At 35.4% G+C, this 26,056-nt stretch overlaps 1 protein-coding gene across 2 annotated transcripts in view; it reads left to right on the forward strand.

Moving 5' to 3' along the window:
- The first annotated feature begins 341 nt into the window (after window positions 1-341).
- LOC121423481 (HEAT repeat-containing protein 1-like) overlaps window positions 342-26,056 on the forward strand; it is an 82,258-nt gene continuing 56,543 nt past the window's right edge. The window contains exons 1-13 of one of the 2 annotated variants that reach the window (XM_041618830.1): window positions 342-420; window positions 15,486-15,644; window positions 16,127-16,343; window positions 17,262-17,403; window positions 18,037-18,138; window positions 18,578-18,862; window positions 19,377-19,462; window positions 20,181-20,426; window positions 22,833-22,940; window positions 24,013-24,130; window positions 24,650-24,751; window positions 25,195-25,290; window positions 25,567-25,655. In XM_041618830.1, the coding sequence (XP_041474764.1) occupies window positions 15,500-15,644; window positions 16,127-16,343; window positions 17,262-17,403; window positions 18,037-18,138; window positions 18,578-18,862; window positions 19,377-19,462; window positions 20,181-20,426; window positions 22,833-22,940; window positions 24,013-24,130; window positions 24,650-24,751; window positions 25,195-25,290; window positions 25,567-25,655 (1,736 nt within the window). In that variant the 5' untranslated portion in view covers window positions 342-420; window positions 15,486-15,499. The other variant, XM_041618829.1, reaches the window with a different exon arrangement.

The raw sequence follows: 26,056 nt of genomic DNA on the forward strand, positions 1-26,056 counted from the left end.
TTAGAAATTACGCGGGTGGTCAGGGGCCGATTGCACGAAAGGGTCTTTGCAAGGACCGTCTTTCGTGTCGCCCATCTTTTATGATGCGCCATGTGAAACGCATTTTAAATAAATCATCTGCAAACATATTTCATTCGTCCGTTAAATTAAACAACATATTTGTTTATAAAATGATGTGATATATCATGAAATTGTATAAAATTTGATTTAAAAGCAAACTAACGAATCTTATTCTTTATCATAAATTTCAGAAACAACCCGCCTATAGCGTATCATAAAAGATGGGCGACACGAAAGACGGTCCTTGGAAAGACCCTTTCGTGCAATCGGCCCCTGGTTCAGTATCCTACCATCTCACATGAGTCACATGTGCTTCGTCTGCGAAAACAAGTTTGGCCTTATATTCTTGATATTTGAAAGGTAAATTTTGCTTAGCTGCTTACGCAAGTATAAAATTTGTATATACTATTATTCAATGAAATTGATTTTTTGGTTATTGATATCTAATTTACGTTATTAATTCACTGACAGCCACACTAATATTTGGAAGTTTAGAGTTCAGTCCCACATATGGTAATTCATGTCGTGTTAATATTGTGTAAGGTAGAGTTATGCAGGACTTTTAGACAGCTGGCAGCCGTCTGTTTCGAGTAGTTTTTTAACATCTTTTTTAAAAATTTCTCCTCGTACACAGATGGCTCGCTATTGTGCAGCCACGATTAGGGGACTTGCAATGCAAAACAGCGTTCTCGCCAGGATTTTTCTTACGCGTGTCGCAAACCCGCCGATTCGGTGGTGGCCGATTTTACACGTGATGTTTTGATTTTCACATGTGCTTTGATGATTTGATCCCGGTAAAGTCAAGTTTCATTGCCAATCCGCGAAGTTCACTGTAATATTGTTCTAATCAATACCTAAGTTGATAACGGCAAAATGTTGAAATGTTAAGTTGCTGTTTATCTAAAAATGTATGGGTCTTTTTGTCTGGAAATGTTTTAAAGTGTTTTGAGCTGTATTGACTTAAAATATATTTGAAATACCTGTCGTTATGGACTCCCGTTCTCCGAGAAGAAATATAAATCACGCATCTATCAGGACATGTTTTAACATTGTTTTGAGGTGCTTGAGTTGAAATATATTTGATATGCCTTTCGTTACGGACTCCCGTTCTCCAAGAGTAAATATAAATCACGCATTTTTCTGACAACCGCGGGAAAGAAAAATAAAAGAAAATAGAAGTCACAAATATCTCAGATTAATGAACGATCTATTAGGAATGTTTTAAAATTGTTTTGAGGTCCTAACGAGTTAAAATATATTTTATATACCTTTCGCTATGAACTCTCTAAGAATAAAAATCACACATTTATTCTGACAACAGCGGAATTGAAAATAAAAGAACAGAATTAAGTCACAAACATCTAAGTTTAATGAACGATCTATCGGGACATGTTTTAACATTTTTTTGAGGTGCTAATGAATTAAAATATATTTGATATATCTTTCAGTACGGACTCCCGTTCTCCGAGAGGAAAAATAAATCACGCATCTATCAGAACATGTTTTAACATTGTTTTGAGGTGTTTGAGATGCCTTTCGTTATATATGGACTCCCGTTCTCCAAAAATAAATATAAATCACGCATTTTTCTGACAACCGCGGGAAAGAAAATAAGACAAATTAGAAGTCACAAACATCTCAGATTAATGAACGATCGATTAGGTATGTTGTAAAATTGTTTTGAGGTCCTAACGAGTTAAAATATATTTCATATACCTTTCGTTTTGAACTCTCAGAAATAAAATTCACACATTTATTCTGACAACAGCGGAAATGAAAATGAAAGAATAGAAGTCACAAACATCTAAGATTAATGAACGATCTATCTCAGGACATGTTTTAACATTGTTTTAAGGTGTTGATGAATCAAAATATATTTGATATATCTTTCAGTACGGACTCCCGTTCCCCGAAAGGAAATATAAATCACGCACCTATCAGGACATGTTTTAACATTGTTTTGAGGTGTTTGAGTTAAAATATATTTCATATGCCTTTTGTTATGTACTCCCGTTTTCCAAAAATAAATATAAATCACGCATTTTTCTGACAACCGCGGGAAAGAAAATAAAACAAAATAGAAGTCACAAAAATCTCAGATTAATGAACGATCGATTAGGTATGTTTTAAAATTGTTTTGATGTCCTTACGAGTTACATGTAAGATATATGTTATATACCTTTCGTTTTGAACTCTCTAAGAAATAAAAATCACACATGTATATGACAACAGCGGAATTAAAATAAAAGAACAGAAGTCACAAACATCTAAGATTAATGTACGATCTATCTCAGGACATGTTTTAAGGTGTTGATGAATTAAAATATATCTGATATACCTTTCGGTATGGACTCCCGTTCTCCGAGAAGAAATATAAAACACGCAATTTTCTGACAACAGCGGGAAAGAAAATAAGACAAGATAGAAGTCACAAACATCTCAACGATCGATTAGGTATGTTTTAAAATTGTTTTGAGGTCCTAACGAGTTTAAATATATTTTATATACCTTTCGCTTTGAACTCTCTCAGAAATAAAATTCACACATTTATTCTGACAACAGCGGAAATGAAAATAAAAGAACAGAAGTCACAAACATCTAAGATTAATGAACGATCTATCTCAGGACATGTTTTAACATTGTTTTAAGGTGTTAATGATTTAAAATATATTTGATATACATTTCGTTACAGACTCCCATTCTCCGAGAAGAAATATAAAGCACGCAATTTTCTGACAACAGCGGAAATGAAAATAAAAGAACAAAAGTCACAAACATTTTAGATTAATGAACGATCTATCAGGACATGTTTTAAAATTGTTTTGATGTGTTGATGAATTAAAATATATTTAATATACCTTTCGGTACGGACTCCCGTTCTCCAAAAATAAATATAAATCACGCATTTTTCTGACAACCGCGGGAAAGAAAATAAAACGAAATAGAAGTCACAAAAATCTCAGATTCATGAACGATCCATTAGGAATGTTTTAACAATTTTTGAGGTCCTAACGAGTTAAAATATATTTTATATACCTTTAGGCTTTTGCTATGAACTCTTTAAGAAATAAAAAAAATGAAGCTACAGCCAAAGCAAGTGATACCTCCTTCGTCATATAAGGTACATTGCGTAATACCTTGGGTGAAGCAGCTGGGCTAGATCTGTCATCAGGACACTCGACAACAAGATAATCTGCCAAGATTTGCTGAACCATTAAATCAGGTAAACATGAGATGAAAATCGTTTCTCTTGGGTATCATTTGGGCAGCCACTGAGGTCATTTTAAAACATGAGCCATGAGAGCGATTGCTTTGGGTGGTGACGGACATTTCATTGATTTTTTTTTCAATCAGCGACTATACAAATAAAAAAAACATTATACAAATTCTAAATAACTTTTAAAGTCTTTGATGGATTTTCGTAAAACTTTCATCAATGCTTATCATTATGTTTAAGTTCTGCTATGTTTACAATAAACTTTTTGTCAGGGTGAACTCCCGCTTTAATGTTTGGTCACTTGAAAATGACACCTACGTATCACGAACGTGTGTTTTCAGTAAGTTAATTTTCAGTTGGGAAATATTGGAAATATACAAAATCACTTATTCATTTTTACCATGCTTTATTTTTTTTCAGGTTGAGACTTCGAAAATGTGTTGACCATTTTCATCATTTTGCAATTCAAATTCCCTTTAGAGAGATGTTGCAAAGTCTTAGGCATATTTCTGATCTGTACGATGCAGGATCTAGGGGCGGGGGAGTTGGCATGACATATCGATTAAAAATACCTAAACATCGATCTCACGCCACCCCCACCCCTAGAACATCAATCAATAGAACTGTACACACATGTGAAAAACAATACAAGAAATTATAGTCTGTTTTAGATGAAAGAATGAAAAATAAATGGTGAATCCAGCAATTAGCTGTCATACAAATAACATTAACATCTCGCTCCCGGGATCTCGCTTTTTTCCTTTCACAAAATCCACATGTATATCGCAAACCGTTTTAATATTCATTCACATTTTCTAATATCAAGAATTAATTTCTTGATGTCAAGTATTAATTTCTTGATATTAAGGATTCATTTCTGATTTCGAGGGTCAATGTATTGCAAGAAATCATTCTGATTTTCAATCAGAAATTCTTGATATCAAGAAATTAATTCTTGATATCAAGATCTTCATTTTCATTTCTGATTTTGTGCATGCATCAATATATTGCAAGAAATCATTCTGATTTTTATTCACAAAAATTAATTATTGATAACAAGAAATTAATTCTTGATATCAAGGTCTTCATTTTCATTTCTGATTTCGTGCATCAATATATTGCAAGAAATAATTCTGATTTTTATTCAGAAATGAATTCTTGATATCAAGAAATGAATTCTTGATATCAAGAAAATCATTCTGATATTTATTCAGGAATCAATTCTTGATATCAAGAATTCATTTTCATTTCTGATTTTGAGCGTCAATGTATTGCAAAAAATCAATCTGATTTTTTTAAAGAAATGAATTCTTGATATCCAGAAATTATTTTTTTATATCAAGAAATGAATTCTTGATATCACAAGAAATGAATCTTTGATATCAAGAATTCATTTCTGAATTCGATCGTCAATTTATTGCAAAAATATCATTCTGATTATTAATCAGTAATGAATTCTTGATATCAAGTTAGAAATTAATTCTTGATATAAAAATAAATGTTTTTTTGGTATCAAGAATTAATTTCTTGATATCAAGAAATCGTTTTATGATATCAAGAAATGAGTTCTTGATATCAAGAAATGAATTCAAGAAATTAATTCTTGATATCAATAAATCTAATTATTTTTTATATCAGAAAATGTTAAAATAGCTTGCCATACGCACGTCGCTGATTACAGTTCATACATCCAAGAATTTCAACAATTATTTCGTTGTTACATGACAGCAGAAATTGAGAATGAACGTTAAGAATATACTTAGCAAGTAATTACCAGGAAAATTATAGGGAACAATTCATTTTAAAATCAAAATTTCTTGAAAGTTATCAGAATACGGTATCATGTAAAAATGAAAAGTTACGTCGCATCGCGGACAATTCAGTTCCAAACATTGCGTGCAGGTCCGGCTCTGGCTCAGCTAGCTACCCGCGCCAGCGGGCTGGCAAAGCTAGCGTGGCTGGGTGGCTGGCTAGCCGGCTGGAAGTGGAAATGCGCCAGTGTCTATGCATGGATATCCGATCAAGTGATAAGATCGTAGTTTGTCTATTGCCGAAATGATTCTGAAACATTCTATATTTTTGAGGATTGATGATGAATGATGCAACAATTATTTTCGATGATTTTCCCTCACTTTTTATAATTTTTTTTTGCCCGTGTCCCTCACTTTTTGCGCGTGACGCACCAGGAGCTTGTGGAATTTGCGTGTGTCGCATGCGACGCGTGTGTTCTACACTGGCGAGAACGTTGGTGCAAAATCCCCCCGTCAGGGCTCTTCAATTTTTGTCTTTAATGAATAAAAAAATTGACAATTATTGCGACCAAAATGCAAATTAATATTCCCTCTTGGCATTAATTACCAAAAAACGGAGAAAAATCAAGTTAAAAGGAACAAAAACAGTGAATTACCTCGGCTGTCACGCAAATTCACTTCCCCGTTTTGTCCGATCTTAAGTACATAAACATATGACTATTGATTGAGTCACCTGTACAGATTGCGCTAGAACTTCGGTCTCTGTATTTGGTGAGTGAAGCCAACGGAGTTCAGTTGAACAACCAACATAACAGAGACCGAAGCTTTTGGTCTACGCAGGACTGTGACTGAAATTTTGTGAAATTTGTACCAATGGTTGTTAAAATAGTTATATAATTGGTGCCGCATTATCGTGATATTGGGAACCACCGTTCACTTCATGCAGCAGCGCTTTATTCATTCACACGTCACACGCACAGTTCCTGATTTCCACCTCCATTCACTTTGTACACAAGTGCGCGCGTACAAATCAACGTGTGGTTCCCAAAACCACGAATTGGCCGTATAATTTTACCAAGTTACAAGACACACATCAAGGATGTGCGTCTTGCTGAAAGACAAAAGAGGACAAGATGGCAACGTAAACGGTCGCATGTCATAAGGTGGTCCAATTTGGCGAACGGTAAAAATGGTCAAAAATTTTATTTTTTGATATGTAATAGCTATTACCATTCTCTAAATAATGGAAAAGTTTTAAGTCTCGAATACCTTTATTTTTCCTTATAATGACTAATTAACAGCTAATTATTACATAGACGTCAATGTAAATGTGAATTTTGAAATGTGTTTTTCTCAAATTGGACCTGCTGCACATAAAATGGTGTCAAAAGTTAATGCAACATTGGATCACCCTAGTAAATTTGCAGTTGTCATTTTCAAACAAAAGTGGACATGGGGGTGAAAATTAAAACTTGCTAGAAATCATTAGGCTTCAATGTTTTTTGAAACTAGACATCTTAAAGTATATTTTTCCATTACATTTACATAAAATTATTAATTATGTCTTGAGATACAGTGAATTTTATGCAAGGGAAATTAAATGTTACAAAATGTTGATTTTTGCATTAAAATTCACATATTGCCTATCACAATATAAAATTTGTATTAGAAGCACATTTGTTGGCAAGATACAAGCTGTGTATTGTATCTAACTCCAAAAAGCAAAAAAAAAATCTGTGAAGTGTTTTTCTGAAAAAAATTGGGTTTCGAAGTTTTCAAAACTGGTTGTCGTGTCACTCACGTTTTAAATGCAAAAAGTTTTCTAGAGCTGTGTATTCTGAAAATTAATTTATCCCAGTACTGGAGCAAATACAGTTTATCTGTACCTTATTGTATATAAAGTAACTTGGTCCAATGTGTTACGGTAAAGCTAAAATTAACTGTCAAAGTTGTGTCGTGTCACTCACAATGTCGTGTCACTCACAAAATGTCGTGTCACTCACGGTATTACATTGTGTATAAAAAAGGACATCCAGTAATTTTTGAAGCGTTTTACCAGGGATACAGTCAAAATGTTGTTCCTGACATCATTTAGGCCTATTTTAGGCTAATAATTTCCTCCATCTTCCTAATTTTACTCCTTTTTATGGAAATATTGAATTTGACATTGAGTTCATCTATTTTCTCTCCTCTCCGTGATTGCCTTGGTTTAAAAAATCCTGACAATTTTCCATTGCTGTGAAGACTCGGATCCTAATTCATATTTTGGTGAATGTACTGTGATTAAGAATATAACAACATAATCAACACAAAATTATGAATATATCAAGAGAAAAAACAATATACTTAAGCAATGGACATATTTACAATGCATAAAGGGTTGGTGATGGTTCAAGTCATACAGATATGACTTGAACATTCTCTGTCTCCATTTACAGAAATGAGCAGAAAGTTCACCTTTCTTTTTAGCAATGTTATTTCTTTGTTATACTCATTAAGAAAGCTAGAAAAGTCAGGAATCTTATTTTGAAATTTGCAGAAATTTTAGTGGTATAGTAATGTATGAGATAGAGATCACCATGAACACCAAACATTTTTTCAAATTCGGAAAAGAAAATATTTTTCTTTCCCTTCTTATTGATTAAATCAACCTTTTCATTTGCCATAAAGCTTGTATTCCAGGACATGAAATAAACAAATTTGCAAGAAAACAAACATTTCAGGTGAGAATGTACTGAGATTTGATAGAACATTATGGATATTGCTTGAAGCAGCTACATGCCAAGTTCAAAATCATTTACGCTAGAAATCATACCGCTAGTGATTAACTGCATGTAGGGTCTGAACAGCAAACTACCATAAGTGGGCCGATGTGTGTTCAGAGCAGATTTGCATTTACACATATTCATTACAACAAAATGATGCATGTTCATGTAGGTCCCAACAAGTCCCAACCGAGACCGCATTTTGATTTGAGCAACTTTGGATGGGTTGCCATATACCAGTAGATCAATTTTTTTTTTGGGGGGGGGTTACCCTGATAAGAACAGAGCTGGACCTCGAGGGGAAAAAGCTATTGAGGTGTAAAGGGAGCCTGGTTGGGATGTTGAATTGGATTTTAGTGTGACATCCAAGGCTTAGAAAAGGAAAGGCTAATGACTTGTAGTTGTTATAAATGTAATTAGCAGACTGCAAGAATCAGGTACTGACTGCGTCTTTCACCTTGTAGTCCAGTCATTTTAAATTTTCACTTGGAACAAATTGCAACAGAATTTATTCCAATGCAGAACGTTTCTTTGAGGTCCATAGAAGACCATACTGAAAGTCCCAGAAAATCCGAATAGGGGAAAGTGTTCTAATTTGCATAAACATAATGGTTAATTTTGGTCATATTCGCTCATTAAGTTTACGTAGCAGACGACGCCAGTGTATACTATGTACTCAGACCCGATTACAAATCATATCAATTGCGGCCTCGATATACTATAAACATTGACTTTCTCAAACTATCGCTGTATCATAAATATCAGTAAGCAAAGATTTATACTACAAGAACATTGTTACTATTAACATTAAATACATAAATTCGATTCTGTTTGGACTGTATTAATTGTTTAACATGAAAGGGTCTAGGCACGGAAACTATCATATGCTAGTCACGTGACATTGTACACCAAAATAATGACATTTTCTGCTTGCTCGATCTCAAAGTTCAAGAGAAAAATAAGATGTATAGCTATCAGACCTGTCACATCCTATTATACTACTATTTAACTGTATACCAAAGTAGCACTTTTTCCGTATTTTGCCAATTTATGGGAAAAATCTGTCAATTTGGAGCCCCTGAAGAGGGAAGGGGTTGATGCGCCGTATTTTGCCAATTTATGGGAAAATCTGTCAATTTGGAGTCCCTGAAGAGGGAAGGGTCGATGCGCTGATAGACTAAACCTACTCATCTTTAAGCTTCAAATCATAAAAGTGACTTAACCATATAGCAGAAATGCCTTTTGCCCGAATGGGGGGGGGGTCAAAAAGTGCAATTTTGAGACTTCGGGAACCCCTAAGGGAGGTAAAGGCTTTGCTGAGCCAGCACTTCTTTATTGTAGTTGATGGAGGAAAATCTACTTTTTTATCTCCAAGTGGTTACGAAACAATGAAAGAAGTTTGCTATAAGCAGAAACAACGTTTTGCCTTAATAGGGGCTCCAAATTGGCAGATTTTCCCCATAAATTATAAATAAAAATAAGGAGGGGAAAATAGGCAAAAAGGGTGGGGAGACTTAGGGAACCCCTGAGGGGGTAGGCTTTGCTGAGCCAGAACTTCTTATGTAGCTGATATAAAGGATTTTTTTTAAATCTCCAAGTGGTTACGAAACAATGAAAAGTGGTTTGCTGTATATATATATATATATATGTAAAACATTCTTGCATCAATGAGGGCTCCGAATTGATAGACTTTTCCATAAATAGGCAAAATATGGAAAAGGGATGGTTGACTTCGGCAAACCCCTGAGAGGTAGGGTTTGCTGTGCCAGCACTTCTTTGTATGTAGCTGATGGAGGAAAATCTAATTTTGTTATCTCCAAGTGGTTCCAAAGAATAAAAGTGGTCTACTGAAAAGGGGGAAACGCCTTTTACCTCATTGGGGCTCCAAAATTTTACAAGAAATGGGTAAAATACGCTTAAGGGGTGGGGTGATTTCAGCAGCTCCCTAAAGGATGTAGGCTTTGATGTGACAGCACTTCTTTATACGTAGCACATAGACAAAAGACTACTCTTTTGTTTCCAAGTGGTTTTAAAACAATAAAAGTGGCTTACACTGTAGCAGAAAAATCTTTTTGCCTCAATGAGGTCTCCGGATTTATAGATTTTCCATAAATTGGCAAAATATGGAAAAGGGGTGATTGACTTTAGCGAACCCCGCAGGGGATAGTCTTTGCTGTGCCAGCACTTCTTTAAATTTAGCTGATAGAAGAAAATCTATTTTTCCATCCCCAAGTGCTTACAAAACAATTAAATCGGTTTACTGCAAAGGGGAAACGCCTATTGCCTCAATGGAGCTAAAATTTGTGCGAATTTTCCAAGAAATGAGCAAAATACAAAAAGGGGTTAGTGACTTCAGAAGACCCCTGAAAAGGTAGGCTTTGATGAGCCATCACTTCTTTATATGTAACTCAAAGAGAAAAGCCTGCTCTTTTGCCTCCAAGTGATTTCTAGAAAATAAAAGTTTTTTTTCTTTGTAGCAAAACACCGCGTTGTCACATTGGGGGCTCCAAAAAGCACAATATTTTTAATATTTGAGCTACGGATAAGGGGGTAACTTTGACAAGCTATTGCGGGACTATGCTGTGATGTTCTTGAACGTAATTGCATACAGCATGCAGATCAATTATGCATCCTCTAACTTTTTCTAAGAAATTTCATTAACATAAAAGTTACTTTCAAGTGAAGAAAAAGCCCTTTTCCCACATATCAATTTAAGTAATATACACCTTTGTATCGCTAGACGTCATTGTATTTACGCGTGTTAGTCACACCAACAAAGGCGAGGCAAGACCGATTTAGTTTATTGTATTATCTTCAAAGGCATCCAAGCGATCGCGTTGTAGTCGATATAAAAGGGTGACTGGACACGGAGGTTGGTTTTTGGTGTCACTTTATCGCAATATCGCATAATACATTCGGATGTATTTGCCCTTAATCTAAGCAAGTTAAGACATTAATACTGTTATGAAGCATATCAATTTTTTCGTTGATATATCCCCTTTCTTGTCGAATGCTGATATTTTACATTAGTTGTTGATGCTAATGTTAAAACAGAAAGATTTCAATGCACATGCAAATTTTTGACCGAAAACACGAAAATTTTGGCATAATTTCTCACATTTTTCGAAAAATATGAACCGGACAGTCCCGGAAACGATTGCAACCGATTTATGATATCTTAATCATAGTGAATTGCGTATTCATTTCAAGATTTTTCCATTATCTGTACAAAAAATATTAAAGATAAGGCATATCAATTAATTTTGGCAGCCATCTTGGATTTATGCAAATTAGATGCCTTTCCCCTATTCGGAAAGTTTGGGACTTTTAGTATGTTGTACTAGGGACCTTACAGAAATGCATTGTGATAAAAAAAATTCTGTTGCAATTTGTTCCAAGTTTGGTCAAAATTTGGGCTAAAATGACTGGGCTATTGTGGCTTTCCCTGGATTCCCGTGGTATGGTATATGATCAAATAATTAGCAATGAAAAGACACTTACAAATTCCAGCAAAAAGCATAGCTCTGAATTTTGGTACAGTGCCTACATGTACTGCCTTGGGAGGGTCCACATACAAGCATTGTTCACGAGAAAACCTACGCTTGTTGAGTTGAATTTCCAATTTTCTCAAGGCGATTTGCTGATAGTCCATCTGAAGTGTTCAGCAACATGATTGTGGTTTGGTACTAAAAAAGACATTTAAACTGCCATGTCCTATTTGGACAATGCCTATAAAAATATTAAAGGAGGATAATATCCTAATCCAATATTTCAAGAAAAGGGAGTCATACATGACATAATTGGCTTCCAGACCATGCCAGATGATGTGAGTGACTATTGAGAATACCTTTCTTACAAGGAAAATTATTCCATCCGTTGTGGATGCTGAATTGTATAAACCTGTAAACTTTCATATACAGATAGGGAGAAAGAGTTAAAGTTTTGAATGATATCAGGCCACAAAAAGAATGTTTGAGTTGATGTCAATGCCAAGACCTCATAACACCTCCTTCAAGTGCCCCCTCCTCCTCTAAAGAGGAGAGTGGTAGAAGCCCTAGTGTGACAATGTGGTATGGTATAGGGAATGTGAGTTGATGGGCAGATATGACCATAAACCAAGAATCAAACATCAGGATGACATTTTATGAACTTAAAAGAAAGCAGTTATTATGTAATTAAGCTTGTTTTTTGGTTAATGGTATTTTACTCTTCTACATCATGCAAAAAATACTTTCAATGTTGAGATAAATGTTGTATTTTTGCACTTGTCGTGTCACTCACGTTTTGGATGTCGTGTCACTCACGGTATATAGGAGGGTACCATTTTCCATAGAGAAGGTTTGATTGATTTTGGCTATATGTGTTAGATAGGTACACTATTTATGTCCATTTACTGGTACTCACAGTACTCCATGACAACTACTTGGGCACGAATCCAACCATATGTGTTAGTGGTCAGAAACCCATGTCCAAAATTTGTCGTGTCACTCACGCACCGTTTTTTAATCATATCTACTAAACGAAATTGTTGAATTCAAATCAAACTCGTAGTGGCCCATGCCAGTCCTACATTGTATATAATATAGTAGTCATGATTGATTCATAACCTTTAAGTTTGAAGATATGAGCCCTTAAACCTCTCCGATTGTCGTGTCACTCACGTTTGAAAATGACCCCTAGTAAATTGCAGTTGTAATCTTGAAACATCAATAATTAAATCTGTACCAAAAATCGAATAATTATCTATTATTGTATGCATATTAATTATACTAATTAATTAACAGTATTTAATTTCACATTTTTGCCCCCAAAATACCTGTTACTGTATTTATATGCTTGGCAAAATGACAACATCATTGGTAGAAATGTTTGTTGCAATGATACACAACATTTGTACTAAAAATTAAGATTACAAATTAGATAATTAACCAAATCTGTCCGGTTTACTAATTGATTAGGTTGCAGATCAGAGCTGACATACACATGTATTCCATTGCTGCATATTTTCAAAATTGTCAAATTTTTATGACATTTAGTTGTTCCCTGCTTTAAAACACCCAGAAATATGAGGATAACAGTCATATTACATATTATAGTAAGTTGCTAATTAGGTTTAATTAATATTTTATCATTTACCGCATCCACCGGCTCCGCCACCCCTGTTACTTCAAACTTAATGTGCTATAGTTTTTGTTCCTGATATTGTATTGATCTAATTCATAGTAACATATTTAGCCTATAGTTCTAGCTTCAAAATGAGATATTACCCAATAAATTTGGTCAAGATGCTGTGATGTAGCAACAATTTATCCATGGCACCGTGTGGAAAATTGTTCATACGCCACCCTTTTTGCATACCCAACTTATGAAATGCGACCAAACATCACATGCATCGCAGCAAGCGCAAGTCTTCCCCATCTCATTTTGTTAATGAATTCTATATTGTTTAAATGTCTGAAATGAAGTTGTATCCAGGGTGACCATATTTCTTTCACAAAATGAAAATTGAAATACTATTACAGTTCAATCGACAAAAAAAAAGATCAACGAAGAAAGAAGGCTACACAGTGTTAGACTCGTAAAGAAAAATAGAAAGAATTGGAAGGGAGGGTGAACAAATAAATGGAGGAGAGAAAGAAAAAGAGGAAAGAAAAGAAAAGAGATAAATTGAAAAGAAAGAAAGAAAGAAAAAATAAAGGGGAAAATTAAGGAAATTGAAAAAGAATGAAAAAAGGATGAAAGAAAGAATAAAAGAGAGAAAAGGTTTCTGTCATTCTTTGAATTGAATTTAGAAAGAAAGAAAAATAAACGAAGGGAAGATGAATAGATAATAAGACAAAATAATGGAGAGAAAGAAAAAAAGTGAGAAAAAAGGAGGAAAGAAGGAATGAAGGAAAAAAAAATGTTTCCTTCATTCTTTGAAAGAAAGAAAGGAGAAGGGAGGAAGGAGAGAAAGAAGGGAGGGAAAGAAAGAATAAGGGAAAAGAATAGAAGGAAAAATAAAATAAAGAATGAAAGAAAGGAGGAAGGAGAGTGAGGAAATAATGAAGGAGAGAATGAAAAAAAAAATGGAAGGAGAGAAAGAACGAACAAGAAAAAGGAGAGGAAGCAAAAAAATAAAAACGTTGAAGGAAAGAAAATAACCGAAGGAAATTTTTAAAAAAGAGGAAATGTAATAAAGAAGGCAGGAAGAGAAAGAAGGAGAGAAAGAAAAAAAAAACACAGAGAGAAAGGATCAGGATAAATCAATTTTAGCTCGTCCATGTTACCGGGTCGAGCTCTGATTCTGATAAGATTTACGAGCTGGGTTCGGACTAAGTTGAAGGAAACAAGCTACAGCACTAGTATGGGGTGGGACTGTTCTGAGACCAGTGCCGCTTCCAGTCAATTTTTTCAGTAGGAATGCGCGAAGTAAAAGATTCTGACTTACCAATTCTTGTGTTATGGGAAGCTGAAAATTTCAAAATGTTTAGCATGGAGCATTCCTTTAATATATGTATGTACTGTGTTCTGTCATCATGCTACATATAATGGCAAAGAAAACTAAGTATAATTCAGTTATTCCTCCCAAACAGTTGCATGTATGAATGTTCTGATAAATTAAACTTGTATCATTTAAAGAGATTTGTGTCACAATAGGCCATCCATAGGTTTTCTCACTTTCCATTACATCCCTCTTCTTTCAGAGTACTCTCCCTACACATCCTTCAACTCCTTTGCCTGTCTATACCCCGGTGGGGTCACTCAATATGACTTGGGGACCGCATGACCGTTACCAAAATCGCGGGAAAAGGGGTCAATTTCACGGAACGTCCGCGGACAGAACACTCCTCGAAGTAGTGAAAATAGGGGTGCTCACCGTCCTCGATCTGATGGAAATAGGGGTCAGGAAAAAGGGGAGAACAATCCGTCGCCGAGTCACCAGCCGCAGAGGGCACGTGCATCATGCTCTGTCTCTTTATATGGACAACTATACCTTTACAAAGAATTCTATTTTTCTTATTTTTCAAAGTTCTTTTGGATTATTGTATCAGTATGACTTGGCTCTTGGTCATCTTTAAGGACTGAGCACTCTGACGTCTGTGTTGCCATTTCCTCTAATGAGGAAAGGGTGTTAAATGCCCTGTCCTTGAAATACGGTAAATAGGGGTAAATTTGCGAAATGGGCAAAAGTGTCCTTACAATCTTATAATTAGGGGTGTTTCAAGGTACCATTTTACCGCAATTTTGTCCTTATTTTGCGTGAAAATAGGGGGTAAATTTCACAAAATGTCCTTGAAATTGACTGCAATAGGGGGTCACTTGCATTTGTGGTAACGGTCATACGTGTCCCCCTCTGCGGCTGAGTGACCACACCGGGGTCTATACCTGCCTATACCACCCCCTGTATTATCTGTCACTTATTCCTTCTTGGTTCTCCTAATTTCTTTCTCTCTTCTCCTTCCTTTATTAATCTTTGATTATGATTTGAGGATGTCATGGTTGTTATAGATGTACATTGATTTATTTGTTGTATTCTATTATACGATGTAAATTTCACCCAATTCAGCCTTGGGCTGCCATGTGATTCCTAATGAATACCTTTTCAAATTCAAAATTCAAATAAACCACAACTTAAGACTAGAGTTTACATGAAACCCGAGTGAAGAATATGGGACTAAATGGATGATAAACTTGTAATTGTTATCCTAGATATCTGATCAGCCATGACATCATTAGCCCAGCAGCTTCAGAGGTTGGCAGTACCTGAAGCTAGAGCCGCAGCTGCTGCTCAGAGGAAAGACAGAAGATCATTGCTTTTTGATCCTGCTGAGGCTGGTGGACTAGACAAAGATACCTTCTATGCCATTGGTAAATAGTCTGTAAATATAGTCCAAATAATCACTTATTAAATTTCATTTCAATTCAGTTTTATCAATTTCTCTCTGTACAGCCATAACAGTATAGCCTATGCATACATACACAAGTAACATTGATAACAATGTATAATCTTGCATGCTTGAAATTCTAAAAAAAGGGAGAAGAGTCCCCTATAAAATAAAGATAGATTCTAACCAGATTTACTAGGGATTTTGAGATGATGAGACTTGATTACACCAACATGTTATTTGTGAAATGTCCCTCCTGTTAAACAGGGGATCTTTTCGTGGAATCACTTGTCTCTATGTTTGATTAAAAAAAAAATTAATTCATTTGAAAGTCTGTTTTATCCGACAGAATCGTAACAAAAGACTTTGCTTCTCAACCAGTGTGCATTCTTTATAAGACACATCTATTTCTTTGAAATTTGTGACTCTAACTATTTCTTTCTTTTTTCGCTTCTTGGTCAAAAGGTGTCAATGGTTTACAAGAACTCCAGGGCATCGATCCTCGTTTCCAAGATTTTGAGAGTCTCCTATTCGATGAGGCATCCAAGTCATTGGAACGTTCCATTGAGAGTAGGGAGATGAATGATAAACTTGACAAGAAGATTGGTCGATTTTTGCTGAATGTCTCTCCCTACTTCCTACTGAAACCAGCTCAAAAGGCTATAGAATGGCTAGTTTACAGGTCTGTATGAATTGTAGTTTTGCTAACAATAAAAGAAGTCTTTACGTAAACGTACACATTTTGATTTTTATTAAGCATATCACAGTGTGTGTGAAGTCATGATGATTGGTTTGTCATCCATGGACTCGGTACTTGTCTTTCAAATATTGACAAGTAATCCTTGATATCTGTCATGATTGGTATTTAATCTTGACTCATTGATTTGTTCTCCTTTATTCTTGGGTGAGGTATGTATTAACAATGGCATCATTAATATAAGAAAATGCTTAAAGATAAATGCCAGTTGTGGTAACGATCTCAAATGACTTTTTACATAATCTAACATATTGACCACCCAAGTGTCTGTTTGTATGAATAAAAAATATGTGCCAAAGGATTCTGGAAGAAATTGGGTAATTGCTGAGAAATAAGCAAAATAAGCGCGGATTCGGTCACTTCCGTTGGGTCTTTATTCCAGCAATAATAATACACTGTCCCACGTATGCCTGTCTGTGTTGGCGATCTTCAGTGTGATCGTATTTCAGCTTAGATTTTATGATTTCACAATGTTCAGTTTATGTAACTGTACCAGATCTAGACCCATGGTGATATAGTAATACTTAACCTTGTTTTAAAGACTTTCCCATGAAATCAGTGTTTTACTGCAACTAATTTCATTTAGCTGTAAGGTTTAACACAACAGTGGAATACTTTTTGGTGTATTAAATTCTTTTCCCGACTTGATATAAACAGTAATAAAATATTTGTTAGAAAATTATAATTCTTTAACAATTGATTAATCACCTTTTTTAGGGTTGAAATAACTTCATGGTTTTTTTATGGTTTAAATTCATGACAATTTTTGACTATTCACACTCATGGTTCCAATCTTTCAAATGATATTTCTGAAATTCATTGATTGATAATGTTATTTTTCAGATTTCACATCCATGATTATAATACTGATGAGCTGATGATGTGCGTCCTACCCTACCACGAGACCAAGATCTTCGTTAGAGCTGTTCAGCTTCTCAGCCTCAAGAATAAGAAAAGCAGGTGGAATTGGTTGGAACCTATTCAGGTAAATCAATATTTCACATCCATTTTTGTCTGGCCTGCAAAGCAGAAGTGAAACATTTCGCTTTGGCAGCATCATCAACATTAAAATCTTAACCACGGTTAAGGTTTTGAGATGCCATATTTAATTCAGAAATTATAGCATTATAAGGACACATTTCATGAACTTGACCTCTGGGTGTTCTAGTTTCTCCGATCATATGTCATAGATTTCAGGTTATATGATCAATGTCAAACGCTACAAATGTCACCCTTTTGTTAAACCTGGATATAATGGTTGTCAGGTATCAAAAATTAAATGAGTATGATTTTTTTTGTCTAAATGGATCAAGGGAAAAGGTCAAAGGCACCAAAATGAATTCAAATCCTCAACATTATTACTGTTTTGAGGCATACAAATTCATATAATCTAGTAATTAATTGGAATAGTGATAGATGTACTAGGGAACTCACTCCAAAGAAAAAAAATCATCTTTTTGCGTTCCAGAAAAAAAAAATGTGTAAAGTGTTGAGGGGGAAGCATCATCCTCCCCTGTCCTTTGTATACTTGCTTGATAATTGATTACTGAATCTTGCCTCATAATTTCTATATTTTATAAGGTTTGTGTGATTTCTCTTTCTTTCTTTTTTTTGGCAGAAACCAGGTGTGAGTCTCTCAAGGCTCTCTCTTGTCACCCACTGCATTTCTGATAGAGGATTTCTCCATTTCATCTGTGAACTCCCTCTTCTTGCTATCAAGGTAATAAGCAGTCATATTTTCTCAGTTTTCTTGCACTAGACAAGATAATATCTGTATTTGTACACAATTACTCATGTAATGTAGGATGCGAAAGATATTGTATGTTTGATTTTGCCTGCGCCATATTGAGGCTGGGATGAATGCAAGGAATGCTCCCCCAGGGAGTGGAAATTGTGCACTTTTCATGCGGGATAGAAATGAATCCAATGGCCGGGTAATGATATGATGTAACACGCTTTGAGCCATTCTGGGAAAAGTGCTTGATAAAAATTGGCTATTATTATGTATGTTACTAAAGAGAGCATATAGATAGATAAGAATATGTGTACATGTGCTCTTAAACAGGGGATTTAAACATCCTTTAATAATTCAGGCATGATTTTATTATCTGTGTTATATACCACCAGTTTATTTCTCATTGTGTTTCCATCCATTTTAGGCTCACAAGAAGATGGTTCTTTCTGGAGGTTCTTCTCAGCAAACCTCCAACGCCCCTCTGCGTGTCATGTTCTCCTTCTACGCCGCCACAGTCGTCTCAGCCATCTCAACTCCTGGAGCGGTCAAGGAAGCTTTCTTGGCGTCTATCTTGCCGTTCCTCCTCCGAGGTCTGAAGCTGGACTATCATGATTATAATGGGGCTACCTATATGATCATCTGTCAGCTTGGTGTGTCTGCTACTCTGAAAGTCACCCTCCTGGAACCACTCATGGAGGCCATGTGCCAGGTGGGTAGTCCTACTTCTTCTCCTTATCCTCCTCCATCCCTCCTCTCTCAATTTAACTCTGTATGTTAATATGGGTGCGTCGTGGTCTAGTGGTTCTGACTCTCGCCTTTCAAACAGAGGGTCGTGGGTTCGAATCCTAGCCATGGCGTGTTTTCCTTCAGCAAGAAATTCATCCACACTGTGCTGCACTTGATCCATTTGAGGTGAATGGGTACCCGGCAGGATTAATTCCTTGAGAGCACCAAGCGCCTTTAGCAGCTGGAGCTGCAGCCAGGGTAATATATAGTGCACCACTGAATAGGCGACTAGATAGATCGGTGCCTCATAATTGCTATATATTATCAAGGTTGACTGTTGATATTTGGGCAACATCCCCCCCCCCCCTCCGCTTAATTGACATCAATGTTGATGTTGTACCTATCTATAAATGAGTCATGATATCTTTTATCATATTTGAATTGGAATGAATGATAATAACAATAATATATTTTTCTGTTTTTCTTTTTCTGTTCAGCATGTGAGCCCTGAGATGATCCAACAGATGTTAGGTTGCTTAGCTGTGCTATGTAGAACACAGAACCTTAAACAGCTTCCAGGAAAGTAAGTGAAGATATTTCCCCTACTCTTGTGAAGTATCCTCTACTTCCCAAACCTAATGAGATTCAACTTTAACGATTTCAAGAATTTGCTCATGAACTGTCTTTTATTTATTGGATGTACTTACTTTAAATCCAATGTGATCATACGCTAGAGTATATAGTAATATGCAAATTGAAATGTATTTATTTTTTGTAGCTGTTTTGTGGCCATTTCATCTAAACATTCAAAATTTACTTTTTCCTAGCCATTTTCAAAAGGACTACAAAAGAGAAACAAAACAGCTATAAAGGAGTAAAAAATTATACAAAACACAACAAGTCACTCATTGTGTAATAATTCATACAATGGCCTTTAAATTAAATCATATCAAGTTCTCATCCTCCTTTTTTAAAATTTATCTTAGTGGCTTAGCGAAAGTCACTTTTGTTCATCTCAGTTTCTCAGTTCCTGTTGATGCTTTCTTATATTTTTATGTGTTATGATTGATATTTAACTCTTCATGATATTTCAACTCACTGTTATTGTTATTTTAATTGTAATTTGTCAATTGAAATGAATAAATCCTGAGCCTTTAGTTACAAATTTTCATATATTTTTCTGAGATCATGCTCTAATTGGTTGGTCTAATTTGTTACAGCAATTTATCATCATTTTTTATTAATAGATAATAGCAGCTTTCATACCCTAATTTTATTTACAATATTTTCCTTCTTTTCAGAGTGATGTTCCAAATCTGTGCCTTGCCCAAGTTCTTGATCTCCCTGGCCCAGCTCTCCAAGTCACACAACATCACCCCTCTCCTCTCTGCCCTGCTCCCCCAGCTGACTACCACAGCTATCGATGCAGAAATCAGTGAGGAAGATCAATTTCCAGAGGGGTGCGAAGAACTGGATCTACTTGCCTCCTTGACTGGGATACTGAAAGAGATCCACATAGAGAGTCAGATTGCTGTCAATATTGCAAGGTAATCAAAAATGTATCTGCTGGGAATCATTTTACTTTTCAAAGTTGAGTAGTATTTCTGGTGGTAAGAGACAAGCTTTTAACTTCAAGCCTGAAAATTTTCTGCATTTTCGCAGAGTTCTGTTGTTTTTTTTTGTGGGGGGGAGGGTCCATGTAGAGAACAGAATAAAGTGTAAATTTTACATGTCCAAGTTTTTTTAGATTTTTTTCTGAATTTGTATCTTCAGCGCTACCATAGACATTGCACAAAGATATTGCGAGACCAAGAAAATTATTCCCTGATCTGAAATATGGAACGTTCATTTTTGCTCATGTTATTGAGAAGAAGCAGTTTAAGAAAACTTTCATAAATTTAATATAAACTCACTAGGTTTCTGTTGTGAGGAGTGCAAGTATTACTTTGGCAAGATATTCACTCACATTCCCCCAAGTGCGGACAAAGAAACTAGTAAATACATGAAATCAAATAAGAATAAACACCTTACTCGCAGCTAACATGCATTCACTCATATACTTCTTGTTTCTTGATAATAATAATAATGTGACATATAGCACCAAATCCATTCTGAAAAGTGCTCAAGGCGCATAAAGAGCTAAGAGTCCAATAAAAAAGTTTAGAAGATTTTGAAAGTTTCGACAGAGGTGCATTTTTTATGTCTTCAGGAAGGCTATTCCACAAAGTGAGGCATGCAAAAGTAAATGATTTTTTCCCCCAAGATTTTTTAAACTTTTGGAATAACATGGAAGCCAGAAGTGGATGAGCTCAAAGACCTGCTTGGTCTGTAGTAATTGATAAAATGAAAGACTGTATTGTGGTGCTGATCCAAGAATACTATGAAAAGCAAGCAAGAAAATCTTAAAGATTGTCCGATTTTTGATAGGGAGCCAGTGCAGCGAATTCAAGATGGGAGTGATATGAGAAATATAAATACACACTGTTTAGACAACTTATAAATGTCATGAATGTAGGGCTTGAAAGTCAAAATGCCTCGGCCTCATGGAATAGCAATGCTTGAATCCTGAACTGCTCAAATTGTTTCTGGTTTCTTACCCATTATGCAATATTTTGATAAATTAGTCTTATACTCTATATACCCAAGTGAAAGATAAACAATTCATCCACTTTACTCTTGACAACAGTCATACCACTAATGTCAGAGCTGCCAAGTAGTACGATTTTTCCGTATTTCATACGGAAATCAATTTAAAATACGGCAGTACGCTTTTTCATGATAAAATACGGAAAAAACAAATTAGAGAAGCAAAGGTATTGTTCGCCCTACTATAGCATCTGGGAGCTTTCGGGCGGAGATGAAAAAATGGCAGCCGTGTGTTGCTGCCCTCTACGTTCAATGAGTTATGCTTTCATCAAGGCTTTCCGATTAGAATTTTCGATATCCTGGCGAATCAATGCGGGTGACAAGTTCCGAGCGCACGCTCGTAGCTAGTTTACAAGCGCAAAGCAGCGGCTCAAATCGCGATATTTTGCGACTGGTAAATACGTCTGTAAGGATGATGACGTCATCCAAGATGGCAACTTACGTTGACCGACGGAAGGATCGAAGATGACGATGTTTCGATCATAATTTGAAACGAATTAGCAGTAACTGCGGTCTAAGGTACGATATTTCTGAATTTCATACATTTTTCCGTAAATATGGATGCAATTTCTTTTTCATAATGTGACATTTTATGATTTTATGTGCAAAAAAAGATCGGAAAAAAATCAGATTTCCGTCGAATGTTCGATCTAACGTTACTGCTAATACATTGTCTGTACGTACGTGCCTCCAAATTCTTCAGTCTATGCATTGGTGAGTGAGCCAACGCAGTTCAGCGGAACAACCAAAATCTAGACTGAAGCTTTCGGTCTCGTGTGCGACGGTGTGGGGCGCAAAATAATGTAAGAAGTGATCGAACTTTGCCATTATGCATGCATATTTATCTCATGGTAAAAATACGGATTTTTTGTCAAAATACTGATTTTGGGGGATAAGAATACTGAAAATGCAAAATACAACTTGGCAGCCCACTAATGTATCTCAAAGGCTATTCTAATGCAGAGTTTATTAGAGGACCCCACCGTGCAATGGACCTCTTTGGAGGTCAGTTTCCATTGAATATTTTAGGGTTCTATTGCAGAAAATTTTCTAATATGGTAGAAAATAAAAATAATCTAATAAAAGAGAGCCAATGGAGTAAGTTAGAGAGTCAAACAGGGCCTAAGCTTTCGATCCTAGTTTCTAATATGGTAACATTGCCATCCAGTAGTAGCTTCTGTTGAATCCTTGATTTGTATTATTTTAGCATTGGTATTAACCATTGGATGGTAAAGTTATAGAAATAGTCCTTATGAAGTGGGATTGAGGTATTGTTTGATCATATTTCAATTCCATTCTATCGCTAGGTGTCTTCTCCATGGGTATGTTTCTGCATGTACCAATGGTCTGGATGATGACAATAGGAGAGAGCTGAGAGAGAAAATTGCCCCAGTAGTCCAAAGCTTAGAAAGAAGGTAATATGAAGTTCTTGTTCATATTGATATTACTATTGTTGAGGAACATGCTTATTCCACATTGCCTTTGACATTAATCTGTATGCATTCCCGTTAATCATTTATGATGTTCTTTCTTCTGTCTTCTCTGTTATTTTTATGGTGTCATTGGATGGTATTCTGAAGTCAGGTTTAACTTAGGACATGATCTAACTCTTTGTTAAAATTATTGGAAGTCGAAAATTCAAAACTTGCACTAGCATTATGTTTTCCATCTTTACTTGGCTCTTTTCTCATGTAATATTTTCTAGTCAGTTATGAATGATTGGAGTGTAAAATGAGCTGACAAAATGAATTGGTGCTGTTAGAGATACCTGTCACAATTGGCTATCCATAGTTAAACTACACTTTTGGACCAGAGAGTGTTAATTAAACCCAAGTTCAGAATACAGGCCATTATGTTTAAATCTATAAAATAACAAAAATATTGGTTCAGATTAGAGAACATGAAGAAATCATTAAAATAACTTAAGAGGAATTAAGACCATATAATCAGAAACCTAAATGGGTGTTATACCCCTTTCATAAACCCCATTAAAATGAATTAGGCGGCTAATAGCAGCATAATTTGGTCGTAAAATTGGAGGAGGACAAGAGTTATCCGCATTACTCTGATGCTGCTATTATCCGCATAATAGCGGCATCGGGATAAGATTTTGAGTTTATGAACGCATTTCCAAATAATGCGGATAATTGCCATGGTGCGGTCACAAGGTCACCCTTTTCCAACACAACCACATCGGAGGGGGCGTGTCCAGTTGTCATGGCGATTATCCGCCTTTTTCAGGACGGGCACTCGTAAAAATAATGCTGCTTATTTTCAGAGTTTATGAACGCAATTTTTATTGAATTATCCGCATTACTCTTAGGCGGCTAATTGGAGGATAGGTTTATGAAAAGGGTATTAGACTGGCTGATTATTGTATAAAATGGCAATTAGATTGAACTGATTTTGAGTGTTGTTCAATGATTCATGGATTAGATCAACTGCTGTTAGACTATGAAGTGGCCGTAAACCCTTTTCCTATGCTAGGTTTCCTGAAGCAATGGATTTGATTCTTGAGTCTTATCTGGCAGAGGGTGACAATGATGATAAGCAGACGTACGTCCAAGATTTTGTCTCCATGTACTCGGGTGGCATGAAACATCAGGTAATTCTTCTTCTCTCTTCTAAATACTGTATAACACAGGTATAAGCCACAAGTATGGCATACAGATATCTTCAAGATATTTTTGGATATTCATGAATGGCTATATTGATATTTCTTCTGGGTGTTTCTTTAAGAGTTCTGTGTGAGCAACGCGCACATGACATTTAATGGATAATCGCATTGATAACTACCAAACTATCTATGCTTTAGCAAAATTTTGTCCATTAAGTATGATCTGATCGATGCTGTGATGTGCTTTCTACTTAAATCTCTGTGAACCACCCCCTTGTATTGTTTCATTTGCAGCAGTGCCTGAATGGAAATTTTTGAAAATGTTGGTCACAACATAACCAAAAAATTAAACCACAACACAGATTTCAGTTTATCTATATCTCACGAGGTGCTAGGTTTTCAAAACGCCTATATTCAGCAGCATGCACTTATCAAATTGGCAGCATTCATAATCTCATTTTCCTCTGTATATTTTCTCCATATATTTGTGTTGTTATCTCTTGTTAGCTTCTACCTGAATCTAACACCAGTCTTGTATTGAGTCTGAACCATGCAAATCCTGATGTGAGGAGAATGGCTGTTAATCACATCCAGAATATCATTCAACAGGTATGGCAATGTTATCCTGTTATCAAAATGCTTTTTGTAAATTAAGTCATATGAAAGACAACATTTTCTTTAAATTTATCAAACTTCCACCATGAATACACAAATACCTACAGATAATAAAGATGTAGAAATTTTCTATGATCAGTCTCCCTTTTTTTTATACTATATTGCCTTCTAACCCCAGTTCTCATTGCTTATGTAAAGTTTTTCTTGACATGAAAATGGTATTGTTTTCAAACATTTATTTTTTGTGAAAAAGTTGGGACAATTTTTCAAAATCAAAGATCTTTGTCTATGTTGACCATATTGTGTTATTTTGATAAATAGACAGTTCATGGGCATTGATAAAATAAAATTTTGCATATATATATGCCATTTATATTTCCCCTCTCCATTATGTCTCTATCTCTCTCTTGCCTTATCTATTTTTTTCTTGTTACCAGGGAGGAGAATTAGATTCATTTTTCCAGGAGAGCCTTCTTCAAAGACTACAGGATGATTCTGCGTCCGTTGTAGCAGCTGTTCTGCAAATTGGTGAGGTAAGACTGAGAAGTACCATGGCACATACATAGCATGAAAAATCATGATCACATCTACAATGATAAAGACAATCACTCATTCAAGATAAAAAGAGAAATGAATCATTAATGAAAAAGTGAAGATTTAAAGCCAAATACCAGAGCATTTCTTATTGGGAGAGGGACATCTTTCCAAGTCTTGGCAGCTGCTGCAGCTAAACATTTTTTAAAGTTGATTGAATGGCAAATGTGGATTAAATCATGTACTACGTCATTGTTGTATTTCTTGTATTTCAGAGCCTTTGTGAGTTGGTTCCAGTGGATCCAATGTTTGCTGCACTCCAGAAACTCCTCATCAAGAAGAAGAAGAGACATGGAAATGATTGGTAAGGAAAAATACAGAATTTCTGACCTCTTATATGTGAGATTTTCCTGAAATATTTTGTCTATGTTGTAATATTGTCTAATTATGATAGCTTGAGCAATTCCTAACATTCAAGAATGTAGAAAAATGGGAGTCCGTTATAAGAATGTTGATTATGGTAAGGGATTGCCCTTAAGCTAGCTAGATAATATTAAGTGATGGCGGCAAAAAGGCAATTTGATGTTGAAGCCTTAAATTTGAAATTTCTCAAGTATTCTAAGTCTAGGGTAATATATTATCTTGTACTATTATCTTATATATTATTTTATGTTATATTATTAGTGTACTGTGTCACAAGGCTTTCTGATAAAAATCATGCACAACTTTTCTGAACAAGTAGCATATGGCAAGCTAGGTTGGGTT

The sequence above is a fragment of the Lytechinus variegatus genome, chromosome 11 (assembly GCF_018143015.1).
Source record: "Lytechinus variegatus isolate NC3 chromosome 11, Lvar_3.0, whole genome shotgun sequence".
NCBI classification, from domain to species: domain Eukaryota; kingdom Metazoa; phylum Echinodermata; class Echinoidea; order Temnopleuroida; family Toxopneustidae; genus Lytechinus; species Lytechinus variegatus.